At 33.1% G+C, this 26,425-nt stretch overlaps 4 protein-coding genes across 6 annotated transcripts in view; all 4 read right to left on the reverse strand.

Annotated features, from left to right (window-relative positions):
• Positions 1-378: 378 nt before the first annotated feature.
• On the reverse strand, positions 379-11,452 carry LOC21400170 (kinesin-like protein KIN-12E). The gene is made up of 22 exons (XM_024161754.1): positions 11,177-11,452; positions 10,406-10,561; positions 10,245-10,328; positions 9,885-10,004; positions 9,008-9,121; positions 8,743-8,835; positions 8,314-8,403; positions 8,119-8,189; positions 7,660-7,734; positions 7,479-7,566; positions 7,152-7,210; positions 6,901-6,964; positions 6,618-6,683; positions 5,599-5,757; positions 5,412-5,516; positions 4,831-5,066; positions 4,127-4,196; positions 3,922-3,978; positions 3,769-3,828; positions 2,774-2,833; positions 2,603-2,682; positions 379-2,336 (listed from the first exon to the last, which is right to left on the reverse strand). The coding sequence occupies exons 1-22, from the start codon at positions 11,450-11,452 to the stop codon at positions 446-448; spliced, it is 4,074 nt and encodes a 1,357-aa protein (XP_024017522.1). The 3' UTR covers positions 379-445.
• A 1,810-nt stretch (positions 11,453-13,262) lies between these two features.
• On the reverse strand, positions 13,263-15,421 carry LOC21400171 (probable carboxylesterase 15). Its single transcript, XM_010092227.2, has 2 exons — positions 14,642-15,421; positions 13,263-13,717 (listed from the first exon to the last, which is right to left on the reverse strand). Exons 1-2 carry the CDS (start codon positions 15,316-15,318, stop codon positions 13,411-13,413), a joined length of 984 nt encoding a protein of 327 aa, XP_010090529.1. The 5' UTR covers positions 15,319-15,421; the 3' UTR covers positions 13,263-13,410.
• Positions 15,422-19,581: 4,160 nt separating this feature from the next.
• LOC21400172 (protein disulfide-isomerase LQY1, chloroplastic) lies at positions 19,582-22,163 on the reverse strand. Its single transcript, XM_024161765.1, has 4 exons — positions 21,760-22,163; positions 21,616-21,652; positions 20,195-20,278; positions 19,582-19,783 (listed from the first exon to the last, which is right to left on the reverse strand). Exons 1-4 carry the CDS (start codon positions 22,105-22,107, stop codon positions 19,731-19,733), a joined length of 522 nt encoding a protein of 173 aa, XP_024017533.1. The 5' UTR covers positions 22,108-22,163; the 3' UTR covers positions 19,582-19,730.
• Positions 22,164-25,129: 2,966 nt separating this feature from the next.
• Positions 25,130-26,425, reverse strand: part of LOC21400173 (serine/threonine-protein kinase ATG1t) — a 3,525-nt gene continuing 2,229 nt past the window's right edge. The window contains exons 6-9 of one of the 3 annotated variants that reach the window (XR_002901648.1): positions 26,295-26,375; positions 26,101-26,212; positions 25,583-26,009; positions 25,130-25,160 (exon numbers count right to left, since the gene is read on the reverse strand). Coding sequence is in view for 1 of the 3 variants with exons in the window: in XM_010092229.2 (XP_010090531.2) it covers positions 25,957-26,009; positions 26,101-26,212; positions 26,295-26,375 (246 nt within the window). In the remaining 2 variants the exon portion in view is untranslated. Of the gene's footprint in view, positions 25,161-25,522; positions 26,010-26,100; positions 26,223-26,294; positions 26,376-26,425 lie in introns of those variants that run through there. The other 2 variants (XR_002901649.1, XM_010092229.2) reach the window with 2 other exon arrangements.

Here is a 26,425-nt window from a genome sequence, read left to right on the forward strand (position 1 = left end):
ATTATAGTAAAAAAATTAAATATGTCTATTTCTGAGAGTTTTTTAATGTAACAAAACTCAAATTTTAAACTCAAATCGGTGAAATAAACGATAACTTAATATATACGTATAATAAGGGAAATAAAAATGTTAAGAGTAAGACGATAATCTTTTTTTCTTTTCTTATTAGTAGTGAAAATGATAATCCTTGAAACTGCAAAAGAAAAAAAAAAAAAAAAAAAAAAAAAACCGAGAATGAACCCAGTATCTATTCTTTTTTCATTTCACTTGGTAACTAAGAGAAAGCCTCTGATTTAACAGGAGATATTAATTAATCAAGGAAACAAAATTGAGCAACTAGCAACTGTTGGCTCATCCAAATTCAAATTAGGTGTTTGTTAACTACAAGTGAAAGAATTACAGATTGTGGGAATACAGTAAAATGCAATCACAAGATACCAAGGAATTAATTGTTATTGCCTTCTAGCAATAGCTTTGCCTCTAAAACAGATGTTCTAACACTTTGTAGTTCTTCCATCTTCTCTGAAATGAAGCATGAATGAGAACCTGTGTTCAGTAACTGCATTGTCTCCTCAGCCGCCAAAGCCTTAGCTTTTCGTAATTCTTCTATCCTTCCCAACTCCACCTGCAATTCTTCCTCCACTTCTTTCATCTCGGCATCCTTCAAATCGGCTTCAAACAGATGCTGAAAGTATTCGACAATCATGCTTTCGATTTCTGCCCTTCCACTGTCTCTCATTTCCAGAACCGTCTTCTTCTCCTTCAGTACACCTTGAAGAGAAAGCTCCATTTCTTCAACAGACTTGGAGCCTTTCTGTATCTCCGATTCAACAGCTTGTATCGCGCTATGTAACTTCATGGATTTCCTGGTCAGATCTTCAACTTCCTTTCTCAGGCCCGCAAGTCTTTCTTGTGATAACTTAAGCTCAGCTTGTAGCTTGGTTTTCTCTTCCTCTGACTTCAGTAACTCAGTAGCTTTACCTCCCAACTGCCAAGTTTTCTGTGGTGGGTCAACTTTTTCAATGTTGTCTATGGCAAAGAGGACCATTTCGTTCTCCTGTTTCCGCTTTTCTTCCTCCAGTTTCAGTCTCAAGCATGCTAGGTGGTTCCTGAATTCAATTTCAGATTGTTGAGTCTTACTCAAAGATGCCTGGATTTCTTCCTTCTCTGCTTGTAGGTGGGCCAACTCCTTTTTCTTTTGCTCCAGATACGATGTCGAAGCATTTACCCTGGAGGTTGCCCGACCTTCTCGTTGCTTAAAGTACGAAACCGATGAGGAAAAACTTGATAACGAGTACTTGAGAGCTGATAATTTCTTTTGAATTACAGCCCTCCTTTCTTTTATTTGGCAAGACTGGAGTTTGAGGGATTCAAAATGCTGCTTTTTGGTCTTAATGGCATCTTCCATTGTTTCAGTTTCTCTTGAGAGTTTGCCTATCTCAGTAACTAATTGCTCAAGCAAACTAAACACAGTTATCGCTTTGGCAGAATCTGCAAGTTGTTTGTCAGCTGTTTCCAGTTTCATTCTTACCAAGTGCAACTCTTCTGAAACCTTAGCTGCAAGGCAATTTGGTGGGTCTATTTCCATAGCAGTTTCTTCAATCGAATCTTTTACTTCCTCACATATAGTGGGATGCTCAAGCTTGTGATCATGCCCTTCGCTCTGTGCATTTAATCCTGGATGACTGGTTTGACCAATTAAATCACTTGCTTCAAACGAAAAAAGAGACTCACTTGTGTTTCCTTCTCCATCAACTTCAACAACCTTTTCTGCACAATCAAACTCTCTTTTGGTTTCTTTACTCTTCTCTCCACAAGAAGAAAGCATTCGTTTGAGCTCATCCCTCTCCTGCATTGCTTTTTCATACAGGCCCATTAACTTTTCATTTTCTTCATGCATTTCCATTAGCTGGTGCTCTAAGTTTTCGACGACTTTATGCACCTCAACCTCGTTGTCTTTGCTAGGTTCAACTGTACTGTGTATTTCACTTCTGTCTTGAGCACTCTTAGGTCCGTCAATGCTTCTGTTGTTGCATTCTGCAGTGGCGCGTTCATAGAGTTCAATGAGTTTGTTGTTATCTTCAATCAAAACCTTAAGCTTCATACGCAGTTCATCATTCTCTTTAGACAAGACAATCGCCGTCTCATGAGCCTCTGCTTCTCTTTGACTTGCCGCAGCAATGGCATCAACCATTGCTTTCAGCTCCATTTGGTCACTAAAATTGATCATGGGCACATCAGTTGCCAAAGAAGGAAGCTCAACTTGCGGTGTTACTCCGTACATAGCTTTTGACAATCTTTCCTCTTCAAGTTTTGCAGCCAAATCATTGACACTCCTGACAGATTTGATAGTTGAATAATTCATTATTAAAACAATTAACATTTCATTTTATATGAAATATGGAAGAAAAAAACAGAAAGAATGAATGGGAAGGAACTCCATGAACAAAAGTATCCATTTCTTTTTCTCTTCATCCTAGTCGACACAAGAATTAAAATTCATTCAATTCATGGACTACAACATAGATGAAGTTGTAAGCATTTACTATACTAGGTTCATACACGTGGAATATGAAAGGACTAAACTACAAAAAATCATTACCTTTCCAATGTTTCTTTCTGTTCAAGGCAGAGTTCCAAGTTCTTTCTGAGTGTGTCCATTTCTGCTTGATTTTGAATGGCCTGCAAAAATTAAAAAACTATAAGAATAAGAACAAAGCATAATTGGCAGATTTTTTTCATTTTGAAGGAATAACTTATTTAAATAATTTACCTCCATTCGAAGAAACTCATTCTCCTCATTGATTGATGACTGCCAAGGCAATCCTGGCTCCTGTTCGGAAAGTAATGCAGAATAAACATTGCTTATTAAGCCTTTTAAATATGGTGCACACGTGTTAGGTGCTGTGAATATTTTAGTCTTTCTGATATTCAAATTCCTCAATCTCAACATTCTATTGTTTATGATGGGCTACTAGCATATTTTCTGAATAAAAGTAAATTTGCAATATGTCTGTCAGTGTCATAAAGATTTGGCAATGACAACAATAGAGTGGAATGCAAGATGAGAAACTCAAGAACATAAAATTTTGCATGTGATACCTAAGTAAATCCAAAGAGAAGTTAGAACTACATGACCGTAACTATGACCGTAATCTATCCTGCAGAATGAAGCTAAAACTACATGGCTGAATAGCAAATACCCTAGTACAGTTATGATGTTCATAGGCATAAGTAGATATCAAGCAATCAGTGCCTGTTCATTATATGTACAAGCAGAACACGTGTTCAGGTCAAAAACGTCTTTTCTAGCAGCTTCAGCATTCAGCTATTTAACAAATTATATTAGTAAAGAAAACATAAAGTTAGAACCTTAACATGAACATCAAGTATTGAAAATGAAACTCAATCCTGTTTCAGCACTAATCACTGAATTCAATATCATACTCATAAATCTACCGTCCATTGCCTCACTAGAATGCTTGTTTTATACGCCATAATTTGTCTTCTCCACTTGGTGGCTGGGATGAAAACAAGCATTCTAGTCTACATCTGTAATTGTACAATACAGTTAATTGTATATAATCTACAATTTCCGTTGTCTTTAATCTCTGCAACTATATACAGTTCTACGATAGACTTTGCTCTCCATGCCCAAGAACATTTGTTTAAAAAGGTAGTCAATTATGTCTATTATTACATGTAATCACCATAAAACGAAAAGTAAAGACGCAACTCATTCAGATTGATTGTTGTTGTAAATCTCACCTTATTGGAAATCAGTAGATCATCCCCATGAAGTTCTTCTGCCACTTGTGAATTTATTTTCTATAGCATAAAATTGACAAAATGTTAGTTTAAAGAAGAAATTTTCGACAAAATACTATGATCCTAGAATTCTACGGTAACATAACAACAAACCTGAAGCATTGAAGACTCTGATTCATGCAAAAGCTTCCAATCCAGAGCTTCTAGTAACTACATATACACTCGCATCATCAAGATTATAAAAAAAAATGGAAATAGAAAAGGGTCGACTATTAACTTTAATTAAAAAAAAAATTAAAAAAAAAAAAGAAATTATTAATGTTAAACTAAATTCCACTACTAAAGTCGATTTCTTTACCTTGTTTTGTAACACTATGATCTGCTCATTCATCATTTCCCGTTCACCTTCCTCGTAAAATGACTTTAACCTGTGGGTTAAACACATGTAAGCAACAGACATTACAATTTGTGCGCCTTATATTTCATTTTGGAAAAAAATAAATAAATAAATAAAGAGAGAGAGAACTTCGTCATTGTTGGAAATAAAGAACTAGAAAAATAACAATTAAGGAAGTGAATAACAAACACTTTATTCCTGAGACTTGAAACCTTTCACATTCTACTGAGGAACTTTTTACTAGGAAAAAACAAAATACAAATTCCTGAAGATCGTGAATTGACCAGCTAAAAGGACTCCAACAAATTTACTTCCCGGATTTTAAATGAACAAAACAAAACATAATTTCATTAGAAAAATCATCAAGTACAAAGGAGACTGAAAGGAGGTTCACAATAACGTGCACATGAACAAAAGATGAATATTAATACATGACTAAATTGAATATTGTTGCAATGAGGAATCGAGCTACATGAAAGAATCCCTTTCCTTACTTCCTTTATTAGCCGCCGACTTCCCATAATAAATCATGACACATTTACTTTTAGATTATAAGTATATATAAAATAATGACACAAGACAAAAATTTAAAAAAAAAAAAAAAGAAGGATATGGTTAGAAGATGTTGCAGAAGAGGATTGAAGTTACATGAAACCAGCCCTCACCTCCTAATCTCTTCCTTTAGCCTCAGATTTTCCATAGCAAACCTTGTCGCTTCTTGGTTACGGTTGACCTGTGTTCGAAGGACCTCAATTTCCTTCAAATGTTCCTCCTTTTCTTTGAGCAAGTGTGTCTCTGCTGAGATCTTTCCAGAGGCAACAGCTTCCAGCCTTTTTATTCCAGCTTCTCGAAACCGTAACCTCATTCTCAGACCTTGTATCTCATCTTCTCTTTGTTTTGCCTAATTCAGCATCAAATATTAATAATAATCTTACAAAGGAATTTAATTGCACAACAAATTAGTATCAACACGTGTGTGTGTGTAAAGACGGAGATACACATAAAAAGAGGCAGTTAATGTCCTTTAAAGATTCTCAAAACAATAGAGGACCTAAGAAAAGTTATAATTAAACTAAACAAGCCTAGAACAAAAAACTAAGGTTTCAATATTGTTCTATATATTTATGAACAAGGTACTTGTTTTCTAGTTATCAATGACATCTACAAGAATACAACTAGCCAAAAGTGAGCAGTAACTTAGCTCATTGTATTAAAAACATCAATAATACAATTCTTTAACACTCACCAGCTGCATAGCTGCTTGACTCTCAGCAGCCAATGCCTGCAGTGCAATGTCTTTATCCTTTTCCCTCCTGAAAGCCCCAACAAGGGCAACTTCATAATCCTTTTTCTGAACATACAATAAACTAAATTATGAACAAGAAATAGAAAAGCCATGTACTTTCTCAAACTCAAGGAAGATTGTTCTGCACCTGAGACATCCTTTTGCTAGAAGTAAGTGGACTAAATGACCCATTGGGTCCCTCCCACTTGAAGCATCCTGGAGATCCTGGAAAGCTTATTGCCAATGATTCATTATCATGCGTTTCAGCCACTCCATTGACTAAGCCTTGCAACCGGGATACTTCTTTCTACAGAAAGACAATATATAACCGAAAGCAATAAATTATTGTCACGTAACTTCCAGATGTGGATCAATTATACCAGAAAATTGCTGATCAGCTTGATCTAGCACTTCAATAAAATAATCAAATGAACCATAGTTATTGATTTAACTGAAAAGCAAAGCAAATATCATGTGACATATGCATTGACTTTGACCTTATAAGAAAAAAGGAATATTAACCTACTACGTTGCAAGGGAACATGATGGTAAAACATCTAGAGCACCACAAAAATCCATGTTCCTTTAACAATGAAAGTGCAATCCTCTATTGCACTAAAATAAAGCATTTAGAGGAAGGAGGTGTTTCACCGGGGCAAAAAGGTATGATAAGCAAATCAGCATTAGCCAAAAAAAAAAAAAAAAAAAAAAAAAAAAAAAAAAAAAAAAAAAAAAAAAAAAAAAAAAAAAAAAAAAAAAAAAAAAAAAAAGAAAAAAGAAGAAGTAAAAAGAATAAAAAGATGCATCTCCAAACAAAAAGTTTTCAATGGAAAATGGTGTAATTAACCAAATATTTTTGTCAAATAATTACACCGTCTAATTCAGTTTGTTACTTTACTTTGCAAATATAATTCTCAATTCAACCAGAATTTTATAACTCGATCAGATCATGGCAACAAAAAAGTCAATACATAATGGATTCAAATAACACCTTAAGTTGTTGAATTGCAACCTCATGGAAAATGGTGCAATTAACCTAATTTTGTTGTCAAATTATACTGTCTAATTCAGTTTGTTACTTTGCAAATATAATTAACCAGAATTCTATAACTTGATTGAATCGTGGTAACAAAAAAATCAATAAATAACAACGAATTCAAATAGCACCTTAAGTTGTTGAATTTGTATTCTCATGGCGATGACATCTCCAGAAGCATCCTCATTTACAAATGCCTACAAACAAACAAGAGCTTTCAATTAAGCGGCATCTGACACACCATAGTAGCCTTGCAAGAATAGATAATAAAAAAATTGAAATGTCAAAATCCGATCTATTGGAATTTCAAGCCAATCCATCTTAGCGTACTTTTACTAATCTATTTCCACCAAAATTAAAAAAACTGGAAAACAAATAATTGAACGTAAATCCTTTAATGAACAAGTGACTTACATTATTCTTAATAAATTTTGCACGTTGAGCAAATTTCAAAGTGCTCAACGTCTCCAGTGAGCAACTGAAAGGACCCAAACAAAAGTTAAATAAAACAAGAAATGATTGCAAATAAAACTTCAAGGTTAATTAACTAGACAAGGAACATAAGAAAAGGAAGGCCAAGACCCAAAAGAAGAAGCAAAAAACAAGTATAATGTGAAGGCTAAAGAGCGTGAAATGTTAAAAAAATAAAAAATAAGATCACTCACCAACTAGAAGGACTGATATTTGAAATGATAATAGTCTTTGAATTTCCTCCTAAAGAATCCTGAAAAGGAAACCAATGTTATCACAAGCTTGCAAAACTCGTATAAAATTCTAGCAAGAATTAAATTACTAATATTTTCTATTTATCACACATATTGTTTTACTAACTAGCCCAATGAAGTCCGAATACAACAGTCAGGTTTAGAAAGCATAAATTGATTGCAACAGAATTCCCTTGTAGTTACGTAATTATAGTCATAATGTTGAACCCTTTACGAAAAATAACTGAATCTGCACTAGAAGTACCAACTTATAGAATAGCCAATTACCTGAAGCAAAAATGTTAGCTTTGAGTCCCGGTAAGGAACATGGAGTGATTTCCCATTTGATATATTTACCAAATTCATAATCACAAGTCTGCAAATTTTCAACAAAAGAGTAGTGAGAACCCGCCACTTAAAAAGTTTCACTGTAAAGGATAAAGTTTAAACATAAATGAAGAAGACATACCCCAGCGTTGAAAGGGACTTGTTGATATTAGTAGCTTCCTTCAGACGCTCACCTTCTGCACCAGAACTCTTCTGCCTGTAATCAATATACATAACATCAAAAAGATAAAATCTGAACTTTATTTGTGAAACTCAAATTTTTTTTTTTTTTTTGAGTAAGGCTCAAAGACTATTTTTACCTATAACAACTTAATGTTTTTGGAAAACACACAAAATAAAAGAAAAAGAAAACCTATATGCATTTTCTAGAAAGGAATCTAAAAGTTTTCTTATTTACACACAGTTGCATATATTCTACACTTTTACTTGACATAAGGAGAAAAGTTGCAACATCAAAAGACAAGACAGCCTCTACAAGTCCTCCCGGGTAAAAAGATCAAAAATTTGATTTGAAAAAAAAAAAAAAAAAAAAAAAAAAAAAAAAAAAAAAAAAAAAAAGCAAAATTAAGACAAGATCTACCTTTCAGATCCGGCTAAATCAACGAGATTAAGACGAGCAAATCGATGGTGAGTAACACCTTGAGATTCCCACTAATAACAAGAAACCAGATAACATCAAAAACAATTGGGAAGAAAAAGAGATAGGTAATAACATGGTAGAAGCTATTAAAACATTTGTATAGAAGATAGTACCGTAGTAGTGTGTGTAACTCACCTTACTTTCAATTATGCATGTGAATACACTGTGTGAACGGCTACTAGCTCGATTCATATTAGTGGCAGCAACCTTTCTATTTGCTGAACCCTGAAATATAACAAGATTTCATCTTAGTGGCAGTTACCTTTCTATTTGTTAAACCCTAAAACGTATCACGATATCATAGCATATGAGTAATAAAAATAAAAAATAATTAAAAAAAAAGTGTTCGTGGTAAAAAAAGAATGGTTCATGAGATTCTAATATAGGATATAGAAGGCTTCTCTCTTACCAAACCAAAACAATGGTAAGGATTCAAATTATAACAGTGAGTTCCAAGAGATGCTCTTTTTTTAATAAAAGGAAAGGTAGACATTATTAGGGATAACTAATTTAAACATTTTCGAAAGCTGAATAGACAAGAACATAAGAGATGATGTTTAATACTTGGATAAGTTGTTGCATAACATCTCGAGCACTTGTGGCTTCTACTTCCTTAAGATTTTCAACATAAACTCCTTTCTTAACGTCTTCTCTTAACTGCAACATAACAACAATATTTGCAATGAGCTTTGCTAAGTGAAATATACACATCAAAACAAAACATGTATAGGGATAAAAACACCATAAGTATTTTATAGTAAAAAAACTGGGAAGGGTAAGAGAAAGATTTACATTAGAAATAAAAGTCTCAACAGTTAATTATCTATACCTGCAAATTGGTGGATGAGGGGTCCAAAAGATCAAGAATTTGTTCGTTGTATATCTCCAGAAATGAGCATTTACAAGTAAATTTTAACTTTTCATCTCTACGGTCCTCTTTTTCCTGTGCACCACAATTGCACCAATAAAGTTTCCATTAACATTTGGATTCCTATGACAAATGTAGAAACGAAAAACAAGTAATTTCATATAACATAAATTGTCAATCATTGTATACCAACTAGGATATATTTCTGTTATCCAAACTATTATTTTATTCTTCTTATTGATGTATGTTTTTCTCGGATGTTTAAGTTATGTAAATTCAAGCATAATTTTCATGTTTCCACATTAAGACAAGCCATGGATCAAAATATCTGAGTTGTTATTTGGACAAATAGTATAGAATTTAAGGAAGCCATATTATTTACTTTTTCAACATAGAAAAATGAACGGGCATGACTCCATTATAACCTTTATGAAAGAAATAAACCTCATAAAAGCTTTAGGATAATGATATTGCTGGGCATATTTAGCGATAAAGTGCTATTCTTGAAACCAGGAGAAATCCTAGAAACGGTAATATTATGTTTGAAACTACAAAGCATGTACTCATGAAAGTATCTGAACAAAACAAATCTCAGCTTTAAACATCCCTTCCTAATTAATACAACAGCATAGATATGATAAAAACAAACCATTCGTTTAACTTTTTGACTAGTTATTCATTTGGTCATAAATTCGGTAAGAATTATGTTATATGGTTCACTAATGATAAGTTATAGTTCATTGCTTTGTATTAGAAACACGTTTAAGCAATTTCATTATCATCCTTATAATCCAATTGGAGTAGCTGTAGGGCTTTGCAGAAGCAGAAAACCACGGACCTTTTGAATTCTTGAAAATAAAAATTCAAATACTCTAGGTGTCATCCCACAATTGACACTGTGTCTTCGAGTGCCTCCTTCAATGTCTCCAAGCATTGTGTGAGTCTTACCACTTCCAGTCTAAAATTTCAAAAAATAATAATAAAAAAAACATAAATGAGCTACCATACAATTTGTGACTTGCTATATGGTCATCATTGTACACAGGCTGATTAAGTTGAAAACATCATATTAAAAAACTAACTGTGCGGAACTTCCAGATTGAGGAAATTTTTGTTTCCATACAGGTAAACCAAGCCATGGAATTTTGAGGAGAAATTGTGGACTGCAAAAATGCAGCGGAGGAGGATAGAAACTCACTTGGCCATAGGCAAACATGCAGCTGTTGTAACCCCCCATGCAGTTGTCAACCATGGGAACTCCGGCCACTTTGAATAGTTTCTCCTGTTCCCCAACCAAATTGAAGTTATGGCACAGAAAAAAGCCACCACAAACACCAAGCAAGCCAACTGAAATTTTACCTGGCTAACATTCTCATCTGCAACGACATCAAATGTAAAACGCGACTCAGGATGCCCTGTCCAAGTAATAGTTTGGCAGCTCTCCTGACGAACGCATTTCGAGTAGCCTTGCAATGATATCTCGGTACTACTAAGAGGGCGAATCCTTATTATGACCTGCATACAGATTCAACATACAACAAAAACCACTCAAAGTCCCAGAAGCTAATTGACCTTGCACTCATGCTAAAAATTATTCAGGGAAAAACTTATCTTCTTAGCATCTCTGATACAATTATTTATCATTCTCAATTAATACCATATGCCATCATCTACGCTTGAACAGAAAAATGTAACAACTGACAATTGACATGACAAACTAAACTGAACATGAAATCCCACTTCCATGTTAAAACTAACAATAAGATTACAGTAATAAAAGCATCAGAACAGTTATCCACTTTTATTAGAAGGAAAAAAACAAAAGAAAAGAGAAAAAGACACAGACACACGCAGAGGTTACCAGTAAATTCCACTTCAAAATCGATTACAAGCATTTCAAAATTCAAAACTGAACATGCAAACGAAATAGCAGCACTAGAGCACTTAAAAGCCATCTAATTAAGCATTAGAAAATACATTAAGTATAGCTCAAAACCAAACATAAAAAGCGAACATATACCTTAAATGTAACACTAAAAGACCAGCAATCAGAAACACTGTATAATCAACGCTAAAAGGCACAAATAACCAGAAAACTCGACCTCCAAAAGAACGCAATCATCCAATTACCTGCACATTGTGATCCTTCCAGAACGACGGGTCCTCGGAAATCTCGAAGCTCTGGCTCGACGACGCTGCATTGCCGCCGCCAACTCGAACATCATCATCATTATCATCGAAGCAGCGTCGGATGCTCCGAACAGCCGAATCTTGAGCGAGATTCTCTCTGAACGCGGATCTGGAAAGATCCGGAGTGCTCCGAACTGAGGGCAGGGGATCGGCCGAGTGGTCCTGGAACCCAAATCGGCTCTTGATAGCACTAGCAGCGTCTGATATGAAAGGCATTTTCTTCGATTTGAGCGGAAGAGGAAAGCTTGGAGCTTCGCAATGGAGGAAATTGTTAGGGCCTGAAGTTTGGAGGAGAGTGAGAGAGTGATTGGAGAGCGATAAAATTTTGTGGTAAATTTTGAATTTGGGAGAGGGAGGGTTGGGAAAAAGACTCGAGATCGGACAGCTGGGAGTAGTCTCAATGGACGGTCATGATGGGGTCGCTTCAAATAAGTTTACGCAACGTTCTTGTATTTCAAAATTTTGGACTGGAGCCAACGTTATAATGCTCGAAATTACGTATATGTCCTCGACGTTGACGGCGGCTCAGGTTCTTTCTTTTCTTATTTATTTGGATTTCTTTTATTTATTGGGATTTTCTTATACCCCATTTTTTAACCACCGGTAGTTCTAAGTAATTAAAAAAATAAAAAATTTACTTCTAAGGTTAACATGAAAAGTTTAGAATTTATTCTAAATACACAAAATAGCAACCTTGAAAACATGAAATACAATTTTAAAATAGAGATCTAGCATTAAAAACATCATGCATATAAAAGATCTAACATTTTAAAACACATATAACACAACTTGGTAAACGATCCAAACTTTATTCTTAAAGTTAAAAGATAAGATAAGTTTTGAAAAGTCTTACCACAAGACTTAGGAGAGGAAGGGTTTTTACTACCAAAATGATAAACTCCTATATAGGTTCAAACCTTTAAAGAAAGTTAAAACTTTGAACAAAGGATATCAAAAGAGAGAGTTTTGATCTTTATTCTTGAAAATGCTAAGAATTCCTACACAAATTCCTTCTCCTTCTTCTACATTATAATTTGAAGTCTTCCTTGAGTGAGAAGAGAGAAATTTTTTTGAGAGAGGGAGTGTGGAAGGTTTGGCCAAGAGAGAGGAAAAAGGGAGAGAAAGTGTAGAAAATTTTGAGAGTAAAATGGTGAAAATATGCTTAATTTTAAATGGTGGTTTATATTAATAATTGGTTAATTATACTTAATCATAATTCTTAAGCTTCTTATGCTTACTAATTGGACAAAAATTTTGATTAACCATGCTAATTATGGGTTGCCCAAGATTAAGAGAAAATGAAAGAGAGAAATTTCCTTAATTAAGACTTGTAACCCTTTTCAACTCAAGGTCAAGTCAAGTCTCATCCTTGTCTCTCGCTAAAGTCTTCTCTTATCACATTAAGTTTATACTGACAGTGATTTTTAGATCAGTTTTTCAGACAAATGTTTTCCGACGATTTTCAGTCAACTGTTTAAATCACAGTCTAAACTATACTCATAAGAAATTAGTACCGGTTTTAGATTTAAAATCGTGTAGATTATTCAGGCTGTCTTCAGATTTTAAAATTTGTCTTAAAATAACTAAAAATCTTAGTTTAGCATACATGTCTTAACTCTCAGTAAAACGTAAAAATCGACTGTGTCAATTTTCAAGTTCAGCTTTACGATTCTACCGAAAACGCGACTTGCATGACACCGATTTACTAATGGGCAATTAAAGACTTCTTTAAATGTTAAATTACTTTCAGAGCACTGCCACAGTACTTGAAAATTCTTGTGAACAGAATTACGAGCCATAGTTGAATAGAAAAAAATTTCTCCCATCTTAGACTATGGTTAGGATTATCGATCGAGTCATAATATAAAAATTTTTGACATAAAATTTTTATATAGAATTTTAGAATAATATCATAAATTCCATAAATCCTTCGTTACAAAACATATCATTATTCAGGAAGTCCACGATTTAATTACGTAAATTACATTAATTAACATCGAGATTTTATTACAAAATAAAACCGCCATTTTTCAAGTCGAGACTTTCCATCATTTTCAGGGATTCATAGAAATCAAACATGGTAAGTATATATATACGATACAAAAATCACCAGAACACACATTCACATCAAGGAGTTTTCAATCAAACAAACTTCCCAATCAACGGCAGTGATATTAACTAGAATTTTGAGCAAGGAAGCGCTTGATAATCAACATAAGTTCGTTTGAATGTTTTGAATTGGGATCAATAGTGAAGAAACCATGTTGTAGTCCTTCAAATTCCACATACTCAATCTTCTTTCTCCAATTTTTGAGTCTTGTTGCATATTCTTCAACTCTGTCTTTGAGCAGGTCACTTCCCCCAACCACAACCAAGATTGGGTCAAGATCCACTCCTTCAAGGCTTGGGCTTGATGGCCCAAATGGGTTCACAAGTGGATGGTCTCTCGTTTCTCCAATTGGTATAGATAGCCTCCAAAACCTACCAAATTTTTATATTTCAAAGTTACTTAGCTTCCACCAAGAAGAAAACAAAAATTTGCCCAACTAGGGATTAAAGAATTATGGGCCCGTTTAGTTCGCTGATTCGAATTTTTAATTCGAGTTGAGATGTGATTTTATGTGAGAGCTTTTTACTGTAGCAAAAAAGTTAGATGTGATTGTTTGTGAGAGCTTTTTACTGTAGCAAAACTCAAATTCTAAACTCAAATCAGCGAAATAAACGGGACCTATATATATGCACATATTTTACGTGGTTTGTATTATTGATTCCTAAACTACAAGAAAATCACAATATAGTTTACATTTTTTCTGATTATTATTATTTTTTACAATAATTTTAACTCAAATCAAAATCTAGATCCAAAGGAATACACGTAATTTTAGTTTCTAGCACTAAATTAAACATACGTTTCAATTTAGCAGAGACAATTGAGTTTTTTTTTTTTTTTTTTGTGCATTGAAACTGTAATTTTACAAAGTAGCAAATATTATGCAAAAATATTTCTTGTATGTTTGTTTTTCACGACTCAAGTTAAGAACTTGAGTTGTTTATGTGAGAGAAAACGCTATAGTAATAAAATTTTAATTGTGACTTGAGTTGTAAAAAGAATAAGACTTTTTCTTTAAAATTTTCTTTTTAAAAAAAAAAATTTAAGGACATTATTCTGTGACAATTTTTCAAAAAAAAAAAAGTTTCTTAACACTATTTGAGAATATATCATTATTTTCAATCCTTTTTTTTTTTTTGAATAAAAGCTATTCACCATAGTTTATCTAACTCTATTCCCTTCATGTAGGGGGAAAAAAAAAAAGCAAAAAAAAAAGAAATATTAGCAAAAATGAAAACCAACCTATCAATGAATTAGAAGGAAAAATAAAAAAAAATAAAAAATAAAAAATAAACCTATCAATGAGCTCCCAATTGAGAAAGGCGTCCTTTGGACCCTCGGCCTCCGACTTGGACCTAACCGTCCCACCAAAAAACGGCGCCAAAAGCACATAACCCCTTATTCGAACCGGTCCCAACTCGGGCGATCTCGCACCGAGTCGAACCGCCAAATTGTGAGCTATATTCCCACCAGCCGAGTCACCAGAAACAAACACGTTCCCATAATCCGCCACGCGGCTCAGCCACTCGTCCGGCTCCTCCGACTCGGCTTGCGCCTGGAGCCACTTCACCGCCGCGAAGCCGTCCTCTATAGCTGCCGGGAGCCGATTCTCCGGAGCGAGCCGGTAGTCCGGGGAGACGACCACGGCTCGGAGCTCCGAGGCGAGCCGGAAGCAGTAGTTCTGGCAGTTGGGCCAGCCGCGGGAGCCGATGCAGAAGCCGCCGCCGTGGATGTAGAAGAGGACCGGGAGCTTGGCACTGGCAGGGGACCGAGCCGCCGGCTTGTAGAGCCGGAGGCTGAGGCCGTGAGCCGGATCGAATTCGACGTCTTTCCATAGGACGGAGCCGTCGTCGTGGACCGGGACGTCGAAGCTCGGCTTGGAGGAGCGGACGACGGAGCCGTCGCTGTACACGCGGAGGACGCCGCGGCACTCGTCGACTTCGTACGGCGGAGGAGTGCTGCCAGAGGACATGTCGTTTTAGTACTAATTAATGGTTGTGTGTATATATATATTTTTTAAGGTTGTGGAGGGCTTGATTTTATACGGAGAAGATTAGAGAGTGTTGGAGAGAGACGACAACGAGAGAAGGTAAAGTTTGGAGTTTAGTGTTTGGCATTTGGTTTTTGTAGTTTTTTTTTGTTTGTAATTTTCGTGGTGACGTTCGTCATATGTATGAATATGGATGATCATATTGGATTAAAGTAGAACATCGTCTACGTGTATTTAGATAAAACTTTGTCTTATATTTTGTCATGACATGCGTGATGATGCTAATTATTGTTAATTTAAGGAGACTTAGAATAATGTCACCTATAAGCGCTCATTTTCATCTCAGTAAAGTTAAAACTCATCTACTCACATAAAGTGGAAACCATTAAGAGAGTAAGTGAGAGTCAACTTAATAGAACATGTCGCTTTATTGAGTATAGAGTTTTATATGAATCGAGATAAATATCATTTTTCTATCATCTGTGGGGAGTCTTCAGAGTTAAAAAATTACTACATTTTTTTTTTAAATTTATGCTTAATTTTATATCAAATTAGTATAAATGAATAACGACGTTGGTACACCCCAATTTACACCCAATTTTAAGCATTACAGAACTATATTTTTTATTGAGAGAAATGTTTGGTATGATTTCTTTTTTTTAATCGCTCCAATATTATGAAATCTCTTACCTAATCTATTTTCACTTCCTTTCTTTCGGATCAAATAATTATAGGTCTTAAAATCCTTCCACTCATTCTATCATTCATTTAATTTTTTCCCCTACCAGTTGACAAGCTCTTAGGGTGTGTTTGGTAGTGCTTCTTAGAGCCCAAAATCACTTCTCTAGCAATCAGAAATTAATAATGGTGTTTGGTAAAAATCATAAAAAAGTGATTTTTAAAGAATTTTGAAAGAATCTACAACCAAAATCAGAAGCAACCCAAAAGCAATTTTGAATTTTAGATTATGCAGGAATCAACATAATACAATTAATGATTATCAATAAAGTTATATTAAATAATTAATAATTAATTACTAATTATATTATATATTAATTAATAATTAATAACAAGATATACTTAATAACTAATAAATAGACAGTAATTACTTAATTATTAATTAAATATTAATTTATTACTATTAAGTTTTTAATTTTATTAATAAAATAATAAATGATATAGTAATTATTTATTTAGTTAAAGATTAATTGTCAAAATTAATTATATAACATATTAACAATAAAACAAGTAATAATAGGTTATTAAGTAAATAATTAATATATCAATCGTATATTATGTTAATTATAATATATTAATTAGTAGATAGTTAGTAAATAAAAAATGAATAGTAATTACTCAATTAATAATTAATATTAAATTATAATTATGAATATGTAATATATAAATCAATAATAATTAATAATTGATCATTAGTAATTAATCATTATAAAAAGAATAATTACCAATATTAATAAATTATATATATTAATTATTTTTTTAATACACTAATTAATTACATATAATCTAATAAATATGAGTGCATTACTAACATAGTAATTACTTATAATTAATTACTAATTACTATTTTTAATTATTTAGCATATCAATTTATTATATATATAGTTTAATTAATAATGTACTCATTAATGGTAATTTATCAATTATTAATATATTAATTTTTATTTGTTAAATAATTATCAATTATTAATTACTTTATATATTAATTTAATATTATTAATTATGGTCATCTTAACTACCTACAACAATTTAACTTCACAATTTATCAAACGCCATTACATTGCTTTTGGAACAAGCAACACTTGTATGATTATAGTTTACCAAACACTCAACTGTTTTTTGTAACAGTTGTTTTTTTCTTCAACACAGCTAAAAATAATTTTTTCATAATTTACAGCATTACCAAACTGGCCCTTAGTCTTACACTCTGTTTGGTAGGAAGGAAAGAAAATATGGAAGTGATGGAAAATAGCAATGATGGAAAGGAAATTAATTTTCTTTTATGTTGTTTGGTACGAAAAGATAGAAAGAAAATAAGCTTACCTTCACTTGTTTGGTATTGAAAGTTAAATTGGGAGGAAAGATAAAATATTACTCGTAAATTACTTTTATACCCTTAAATTTTTTGTTTTGATGTTGATAGAGAAAATTGTAGTTTAATAACTTTACTCACTTTAATTAGTTGTCTCCATTTTCCATTCCATTTTCCGCCCACTTGTGGAAAGAAGAAAAATAGTGGGACCCACATGTATTATTTTTCACTCTATTTTCTCTTCATTTCTCTTTTCTCTGACACCAAATAACCTACATTTTCATTTTCTCTCTCAAAATCTCTCCACCTTCTTCCTTCCTTCTACTTTTCTTTCCTACCAAACATAGTGTTAAAGTTAAAGATCAAGAGTGTTCGTGGATATTCATTTGTCTCACTCTCCTTTCTGAAGGAATATACACCTTTTTTTTAGCTGGAATCTAAAATAGGATTGCAAATATCCTCGTAAAAAGGAATTACAAATTCTATTGCGTGGACAATCAATGCTGTGTAGTAGGGGAATGCATGGGTTAGTTTGGGCAGATTGGATAACCACTTCCCAAATGAGCCTGTGCTATTTAGAGGCCGTTTGGTAAACATGTTGAAGTGGTTTGAATTTTTGGCAAACAATTTTTGAGACTCTGTTCAAACCAATTATTTTTTAGGCATATTACGTTTTGAACTTATTTACTAAACGGCCCTTAGTTGTGAAATTCTCAACAATGACAACCACCAATCCATTGAGGATTGATTTTGGTAAATACTTTACTAATCCTTTTTGCTAGAGTGTAACTGCACCAAACCAACCAAAAAATTTCTTTCTGATAAATAGTTTTATCAAGATATTATTTTCAATATAAAAAAACTTATTAATGTCTCTCTCTCTCTCTTTCTGGTCGAGAGAGGAGAAAATGAGAATAAAAAATGAAAAACGACTAAAAGTCATTTTTCATTTCTCTCTCATTTGACACTAAAATAAAAAATCATTTTCATTTTCATTTTTTATTTTTATTGCGCCAAACGCCATTTTGAAAATATTTTCATTTTTTCTTTCTCAAAAAACGTGAAAAATAAAAACGGGATCAATTCCAAACACGTCTTTTGTTTTTCTGTTTTTTTTTTTCCTTGAAACGAAAATCGACCCCTACGGCTACAACAAGAGGTCACTTTCGGTTTTTCAGACAACAACCATTGACGACGATGTGGCACCCAGCCACTAGTTTCAGTGCCGGTAGGTTTAGCATGTTCTAGCGGGTTTTTCCAACACAGCCCTAATCAACAGAGTACTGTTGACAACATGGAACAACTAGAACTTTCATGGTTTCAACAAATGAACAAAAGCTTATTGAAGAGTAATTTCACCCCAACAATGTATCAATAGATTTGAACAAGGATCCAAAAGCTACTCTAAGCAACTATTAACAAAGGAGAATTAAGTGGTTACCTTATCAGTAGGGCACACTATCTCAATTTAAAAACCATCAGTTTTTCATCAAGTTCTGTTAAATTATCATATTTTTTTAAATCTAATGTGATTTGACGTGAAATGACGGTTCAGAATCGTGTCTTTCCATTAGGGTATTCTTTGAAACCCCACTACAGAAGTTTCTAAAGAAAGAGCAGCTCATCTTCCGCAAAGTCACAGAAGTTGCACCATCACTGATTATATGACATTTTAATGAGAGAACCTTTAACACCTATACTCTTTTCCAGCTGTGAGCATTTAATCTGTTGTTTCTGCTCCTCATGAAACTCATGTTGTGGCATGAAGGCTCTGCATTTCTTTGGACTTTTGAGGGTATTGGCCTAATCTAGAACATCAAGAGCTTTTAAAGGTAACATCATCTGACTCTAAAGCACAGTAGCTTACATGGTTTATAAAAGAGTTTCTTTCGACTGGTTCAGTATTGTTGTGCTTCTTAAAGAATCTTTGGCCCCGTTTGGTACACGTATTTGAACTCATGATTCTGATTCTGCTACAGTGTTTTCCTCTCATAAAGAATTTGAATCAAAAAAATTCCTGTCAATAGTTTTCTCACAAATAATTTGAATATGAATTAGAATCAATGATTTGAATGCGGTAACCAAGTGGGGCCCTATTGTGCCTCTCTTCTACACTCCTCTGTCTTCGTAAAAAAAGAAGATAGAAAATTAACATCAAAAATCAAAATTTAAAGTTTGATATTACCTCATTGCTGTCCGTTAAAAACTACAATTTTACAGGGAGAAAGGGACTGCAAAAAATGCCATTAAATTATACTTGAAAAAAAAAAAAAAGTATATATAGATATCATACAAATTGGAAAATGAAGAATTATGCTAGGCAACAAAAATCACAGAAACAAGTTCATAATCGTCGAGAATATCCAGAGCCTGCACATTTCTTACAGAGTATCAACCCTACAGAATGAAAATATTAAAGCAGCTCAGAATCTGAAATATTCTTGAAGACATGAAAAGTTTCAGCTTATGCCTAAATGCGATGTTATATGTCACTTGTAACCAAATAGTACGAGTTAAACTAGACAGCATCTTCTTTGGATTTCTAAGGGTAAATATATATATATACATATTAAAAAAGTCAATTTTTATTTCAGTGTAATGCCTATTCACTTAAAATTTCCAAAACAACAATAATGTGTCCATTTTTGGATTGGATCAAAGAGTAAACATATTTTTCTACACACAAAAAAAAAAAAAGCGAATCGAAGTTTAGAATAAGTTTGTGTTTTGAACTAATAAAAAAGCAAACGGAATCAACTCAGCAAATCAAAATGCTGGAAAAACACATAACATATCAGAATCTAATACCTGCACCCTTGCACACCTTACAATCAACCAATCCCGTCTCTTGTTTCATCTTACCATCATTACAGAAAACACATTTTGTTCCACCTGCCAAGCAGAGAGAAAGTTTAGTATTTTTCCTTTGAACATGCAAAAGAGAATCACGAGACACCGAAGAGTAAGGAAGCATAAAAAGGCCAGACAGGTTTAGTCAAATTGACTACGAAGACGGAGTGAGCCCATGCTAGAAAAACAAAAACAAAAAATTGACAAGAGATGCAGAAACACAGAAGGAATATTGGAGAACTCCATAAATAGGATCTATGACAACTAGCATCTCATATTGTTAGATATTATTCTATATATTACGTGCCAATCGTAACAGGAAATTTGGAGTATGATTAAGAAATAATCATTAAAATTGAGATAATATGGTTTATTGATGCCATCAGCGAGTCCAATATATCCAGCACTAAGTTACACAAATCTCAAACTTAAAAACTTATGGTTGTGTAGCGATTGCGGTCCTTAAATTAGAAGGCGCTTATTGGCAATCATATATTGCCCATAAATCATGAACTCAAAAGACGATATGATGGCAAAAATCAAGAACTGCAAATATTAGAACGAGATGTGAACCTGAATTATCAAGTAACATGAAGATTGAAGACTAATGAAAAAAATTTACCAGTTCAATGAATAAACCTATAGCAAGTTGCAAAGCCAATTTTAGCATACTGTTAATTCATCAAAGCACTTGAGGTACTTAAAAATTTGGCAAGTCTTCTTCCAAAGATGTCAAATGCCACTCAGCTCAAGTTTTTCCAACAGATGTACGATTCAATTAGTAAAAGAAAACGACAGAAAAAGGCTCCTTTTTACTTGTCAAGAGGTCAAGTCAGGCGATCTTGTGGATTAGAACCATGAGATTATAACCATTTTCAATTTACGTGTGTTTTTTGTGAGAGAAAATACTGTAACGAACCATGAACCATGATTCAAATCAGAGAACGAATCCTCCAACCAAATGGGCTCGTCCTTCTCTGGCCACAAAATTATTGCATACCCTAGTGTTAAAAATGATCCCGAGAGAATGTCACGATGAACAACAACATATGTGATTGTTAATTAGTCTCCCACATTTTAATTCACTAAATTTTTCTTCTTTCAATTTAGAACTCTAGCAAGGGATTCTAAAAACCAGTTTAGAACGCGGTTTTCAATCATCATACCTTCGTCAAATTCTCATATTTTTCTTAATTTTATACATTAATTTAATATGATTCTAATATAATATCTGCTCCAAAACTATGTCCTACTCAAAGAACTAACATCCATAAGCACAACTATAAATTTTAGATAATAATAAAAATAATAACAACAATGATAATAGTAATAAGCATAATTCTAAAACTAAAACACCAAAACATAGAAAAGTAACATACCATTTCCGGCACAGCGCTCACAAGGCACTGGATCTCCCTGCAAAACAACCACAAAACTTACTGGCCTTAAAACTAAAACCCCATTTCTCAGAAACAAAATTCCTTTTCCTGGGAAACAAACAGAACGAATTTGCTTGCTACTACCTTAAGGCCAAGAAAGAGAGAAAGAGCAATGGTGGCGAGAACACTGATAGTGGCAAGAAAAGTTTGGGTATCCAAGGAGGTCTCAAAGCGACTAAAGAGCAAAACTGGGTGAACGACAAAGAGTCGGCTGGTGGGTTGTATGTTTCCGAGTTTGGGTCTCATCAGCGTAGCGGAGAAGCGAGACAGAAGTGGAAGTTCTGGGTTTGGTGGGTAATGAGGTGAGAGAGAATGGGTGGCAGAGAGAGAGGTTAATGGTGGAGAAGATGATGATGAAGAAGAAGAAGAAGAAGAAGAAGAAGACGAAGAACAGAGCGGTTGAAGAGAGTAGTAGCAGGAGAGCGTAGCCATGGATAGAAAGAAGGTGGAATATGTGGAGCTCAGTTCGGTTTTGGTCCTTTGGGCTGTTCGTTTCCGCTCTGTCTTTTTCTCACCGTGCCTTACCTTAAACAACGGATTATTATTATTATTATTATTATTATTAATTATTAGGAGTTTCTCCCGTCAGTCTCGTAAAGAGTAGCCGTTTGATTAAATTAATTCAGATTAAAAATATAAATAGAATAAATAATTTTTAATATAAAATTAATAATTAAAAATATATAATTATTAATAATTTATTTTTTCGGTTCTATAAAAGAAGCTCTTTTATTATTATTATTATTACTATTTTGTGATTTTACGCATAACTCAAAAAAAATATACTACCACTTTTCAACCACTGACTTTATATTAGAAACTGTATCGTTTATATATCTTTTTTTATTGTGAAATGCTTTTATCAGTATATGGACAGCTATCTCTCGAGCACAGGTTTAGGTTCGGCCTCAATGGGAAAATAAAACGGAGCATCTAACAACGTATCTTCACAGACCAAGAACTACGAGATCACCCCTTTCATTCTGGGGTGACGGAGGGATCGTACCATTCGAGCCTTTTTTTTCATTCTTTTCCCGGAAGTCTGGAGAAAGCTCCAATCAATAGGATGATCACATTTGGTTAGAAATTTTCGCTATCAATAAAAAATCCTATTATAGAAAGACATATTTATTGTCGCTGTGAATTTTGTGTAAAAAAAAAAAGGGTATAATTGTCATTCAATGACTAATAGACGTCAATTAATTAATTAAAAGTACGTTTTCGGACAAATACACGTAACTTTTCGGCCATGTTCATTTCACCGATTCGAGTTTTCAGTTTTAAGTTTATACAGTAAAAAACTCTCAAAAAATATCATATCTTTTTTTTTTTTTTTTGTTACAGTGAAAAACTCTAAAAAAATGTCACATTTCAACTCGAATTAAAAACTTTCATTGATTAACAAGTTGAACCTTAAGCCTTCAAAAGTTTGCTATTTAAGTTCTAATTATCAGATTGACATCATGTGATAGCATTGTCAAGAACCATCCAACTTAGAGACCTAACTGCCAGAATTAAAAATGCTAAAAACTTTGATAATCTTTTTCTAGGTCATGTAATTAACATAAATAATTGTTATTATTTCTTGAAAATGCTTCTTTTAGTGCTACTGTTAAGAACACCACATCTCATGGTTCTATTGACCACAACTATACTACCGTTTGAAGAAGTTTTAGCGCTATCGTGAACTTGAGAATTTTGGAAGTTTCGATTCTAACACTAAAATTGGCGTAAGCTAATCACACATCAATTACATAAGAACGTAAAATTTCACGAAAACAGTCGCATAATTACAATATATATATATATATATTATTTTCAAAGATTTTCAGGGATTTTAAAGATAACGTTTACAGCAAGTAGTCCAAACGGGTTTCGTGTTCAAAGTGAGCTAAAAAGTCGTTCACAATAACGGTTAAATATTATGTGCATGTTTAGAACTGTTTTTAAACATGATTTTCACATATTTTGAGAAGTAAAAAATAAAAATGAACGCGACAACGTTTGTTTAGTAAATATTTTAAAAATAAAAATAGTGAGAATAGTTTTTATGAAAAAATTAAAAAATAATTGAAAGATATTTTCACTTTTCTATTTTCATTTTTAATACTTATTAATAATAATATAATATATTAATTAATAAACACAATTTCATTTTTTTATTATACTCAAAACAATCTTTTAAATTACTAATCAAACGTAATTTTAAAATGAGTCTTAAAATGATTCTCAAAACAATCTCATTTTTACTTTTTATTAAAAATAAAATTATTTTAAAACTAATTTTAAACGCACCCGTGTATCTACCATATCCGGAACTTAAACCTAAGATTAGGAGTCAGTACATTGAAAACAACTCACACGTCGATTAGACACCAATTGAGCTCATAAAGTGCCTTTTCTTTTTGTCCCAATTTTTTTGCTACAATACAGAATCAAACTCGCAACCTCCCTTTAAGACCCATTCCAACCAAACCCTATGCCACTAGACCAAGCAGTCTATACCAATTATTCAAAAGTGAGCTAAAAAGTCGTTCACAATAACGGTTAAATATTATGTGCATGTTTAAAACTGTTTTTAAACATGATTTTCACGTATTTTGAGAAGTAAAAAATAAAAATGAACACGACAACGTTTGTTTAATAAATATTTTAAAAACAAAAATAGTGAGAATAGTTTTTATGAAAAAATTAAAAAATAATTGAAAGGTATTTTCACTTTTCTATTTTCATTTTTAATACTTATTAATAATAATATAATATATTAATTAATAAACACAATTTCATTTTTTTATTATACTCAAAACAATCTTTTAAATTACCAATCAAACGTAATTTTAAAATCAGTCATGAAATAATTCTCAAAATAATCTCATTTTTATTTTTTATTAAAAATAAAATTATTTTAAAACTAATTTTAAACGCACCCATGTATCTACCATATCCGGAACTTAAACCTAAGATTAGGAGTCAGTACATTGAAAACAACTCACACGTCGATTAGACACCAATTGAGCTCATAAAGTGCCTTTTCTTTTTGTCCCAATTTTTTTGCTACAATACAGAATCAAACTCGCAACCTCCCTTTAAGACCCATTCCAACCAAACCCTATGCCACTAGACCAAGCAGTCTATACCAATTATTCATTCACTCTATTAGCTATTAGGAGACATTAAGACATCGTTTATTTAGCAGATTCGAGTTTTCAATTCGAGCTGAGATGTGACATTTTCTGAGAGCTTTTCACTGTAGTAAAAAAAAAAAAAAAAAACTAAAAACTCGAATCGGTAAAATGAACGAAGCCTGTATTCTAGTATTGGATAACGTTCACTTTGAAGCATTAGACCTAGGATTCCTTCTCACAGATTTGCCTTCAGAAGGCTCATATCTTTTCAAAAGAGCCATGTGGCTCTGATAAACCTTCTACTCCAGAACTTCTATTCACCATCATTTTTAGAGCTTGAAACCATAATTTGTCTAGCATCTGTGAAAGAAAAAAATGTTACTAAAGATAAAGAGTAAAGAAGATATCCGCTATTAACAAAATTAAATGAGAATTTCCAAATATGAATTGCACCAAGTTTAAGATATAACCAGAATTTCCTAAATTGATTAGTATCTTTGTACGTTGCAGTAACATAATTTGTACGTAACCACCTGTAAAGCATGCACTCATGACGGAAAGAAGCTAAAATGACTATTACAGTTTATCCCCATCGTAAAATCTGCTATGAAATTACTGAAAACTAAGGTAAATGTATCGCAAAACATACAAAAATGATCAGAATCAGACAATATATATGTATGCATAAACATGATCAGAAAAGATAATCAAACTGGATCACTTCCTTGAGCAATATGGAAATCTAGACAACAAGATAATAATTGGATCAAATAAAAACAGACCTTTTTCATAAACGTACTAAATTTTGCTCGTCAAAACTCTTTTTTTTTTTTTTTTTTCAACTCAACAGAGTTACAGGTCCATCTTCTAGATCTGGTACCAGTTGCCAAAAACCAACTTTTACGTACTACCTTGAGATACAGAATTACAAATAATTCTCTATCTTGTACAATTGCCAAAACATCCCGGAAAAGATTCAAACACCACCAAGATCCCCAACTTCTTTTGCATAGAGTAGCAGGGCAAACATGGAGTGCTGATCGGTTACGTGGTTTATCGGCACTTAATTTAACCATTTTTGACAATATCTTTCCACCCAAGATCAAAGATCATATAGCACTTTTTACTGCTAAGAACTGCTTTAAATTCCCATTCCTTATCTTCTCAAAAACTTGTGCCAATAGAACTCATCAAAGGACAAGCGGTTTGCTGCAACAATTAAAACATCTGTAAGCAATGAATGTTTCTAAGCAAGGCTACCAAGAGAATAAATGAAATCCATAAAGTCGATCCACCCAACCTGGATTCAGAGATAGCAGTTTTAAACACATGTCAACACAATCTGGATTTAATCCAGGAAGGATTACTTTAGAAAATGGAAGACGTGTACTTGACTTTATATTCTTCAGTACCTGAAAATAGCTGAAAAAAGCTTTACTTAATGGAACTTGCACATTTGACAGGCCCTTTTAGGGGGGAATGAGGAGTTAGTACCTGAACGTTATTTCTACCACGGAAAGGAGGGTACCCATTGAGAAGCTCAAAAAGAATTGCTCCAAGACTCCACATGTCAACCTATGAAGAAGATCTACCTTTCAGTTTATCCTTATTTGAAAAGGGAAAGA

This window comes from Morus notabilis, unplaced genomic scaffold, assembly GCF_000414095.1.
Source record: "Morus notabilis unplaced genomic scaffold, ASM41409v2 Scaffold370, whole genome shotgun sequence".
NCBI classification, from domain to species: Eukaryota; Viridiplantae; Streptophyta; class Magnoliopsida; order Rosales; family Moraceae; genus Morus; species Morus notabilis.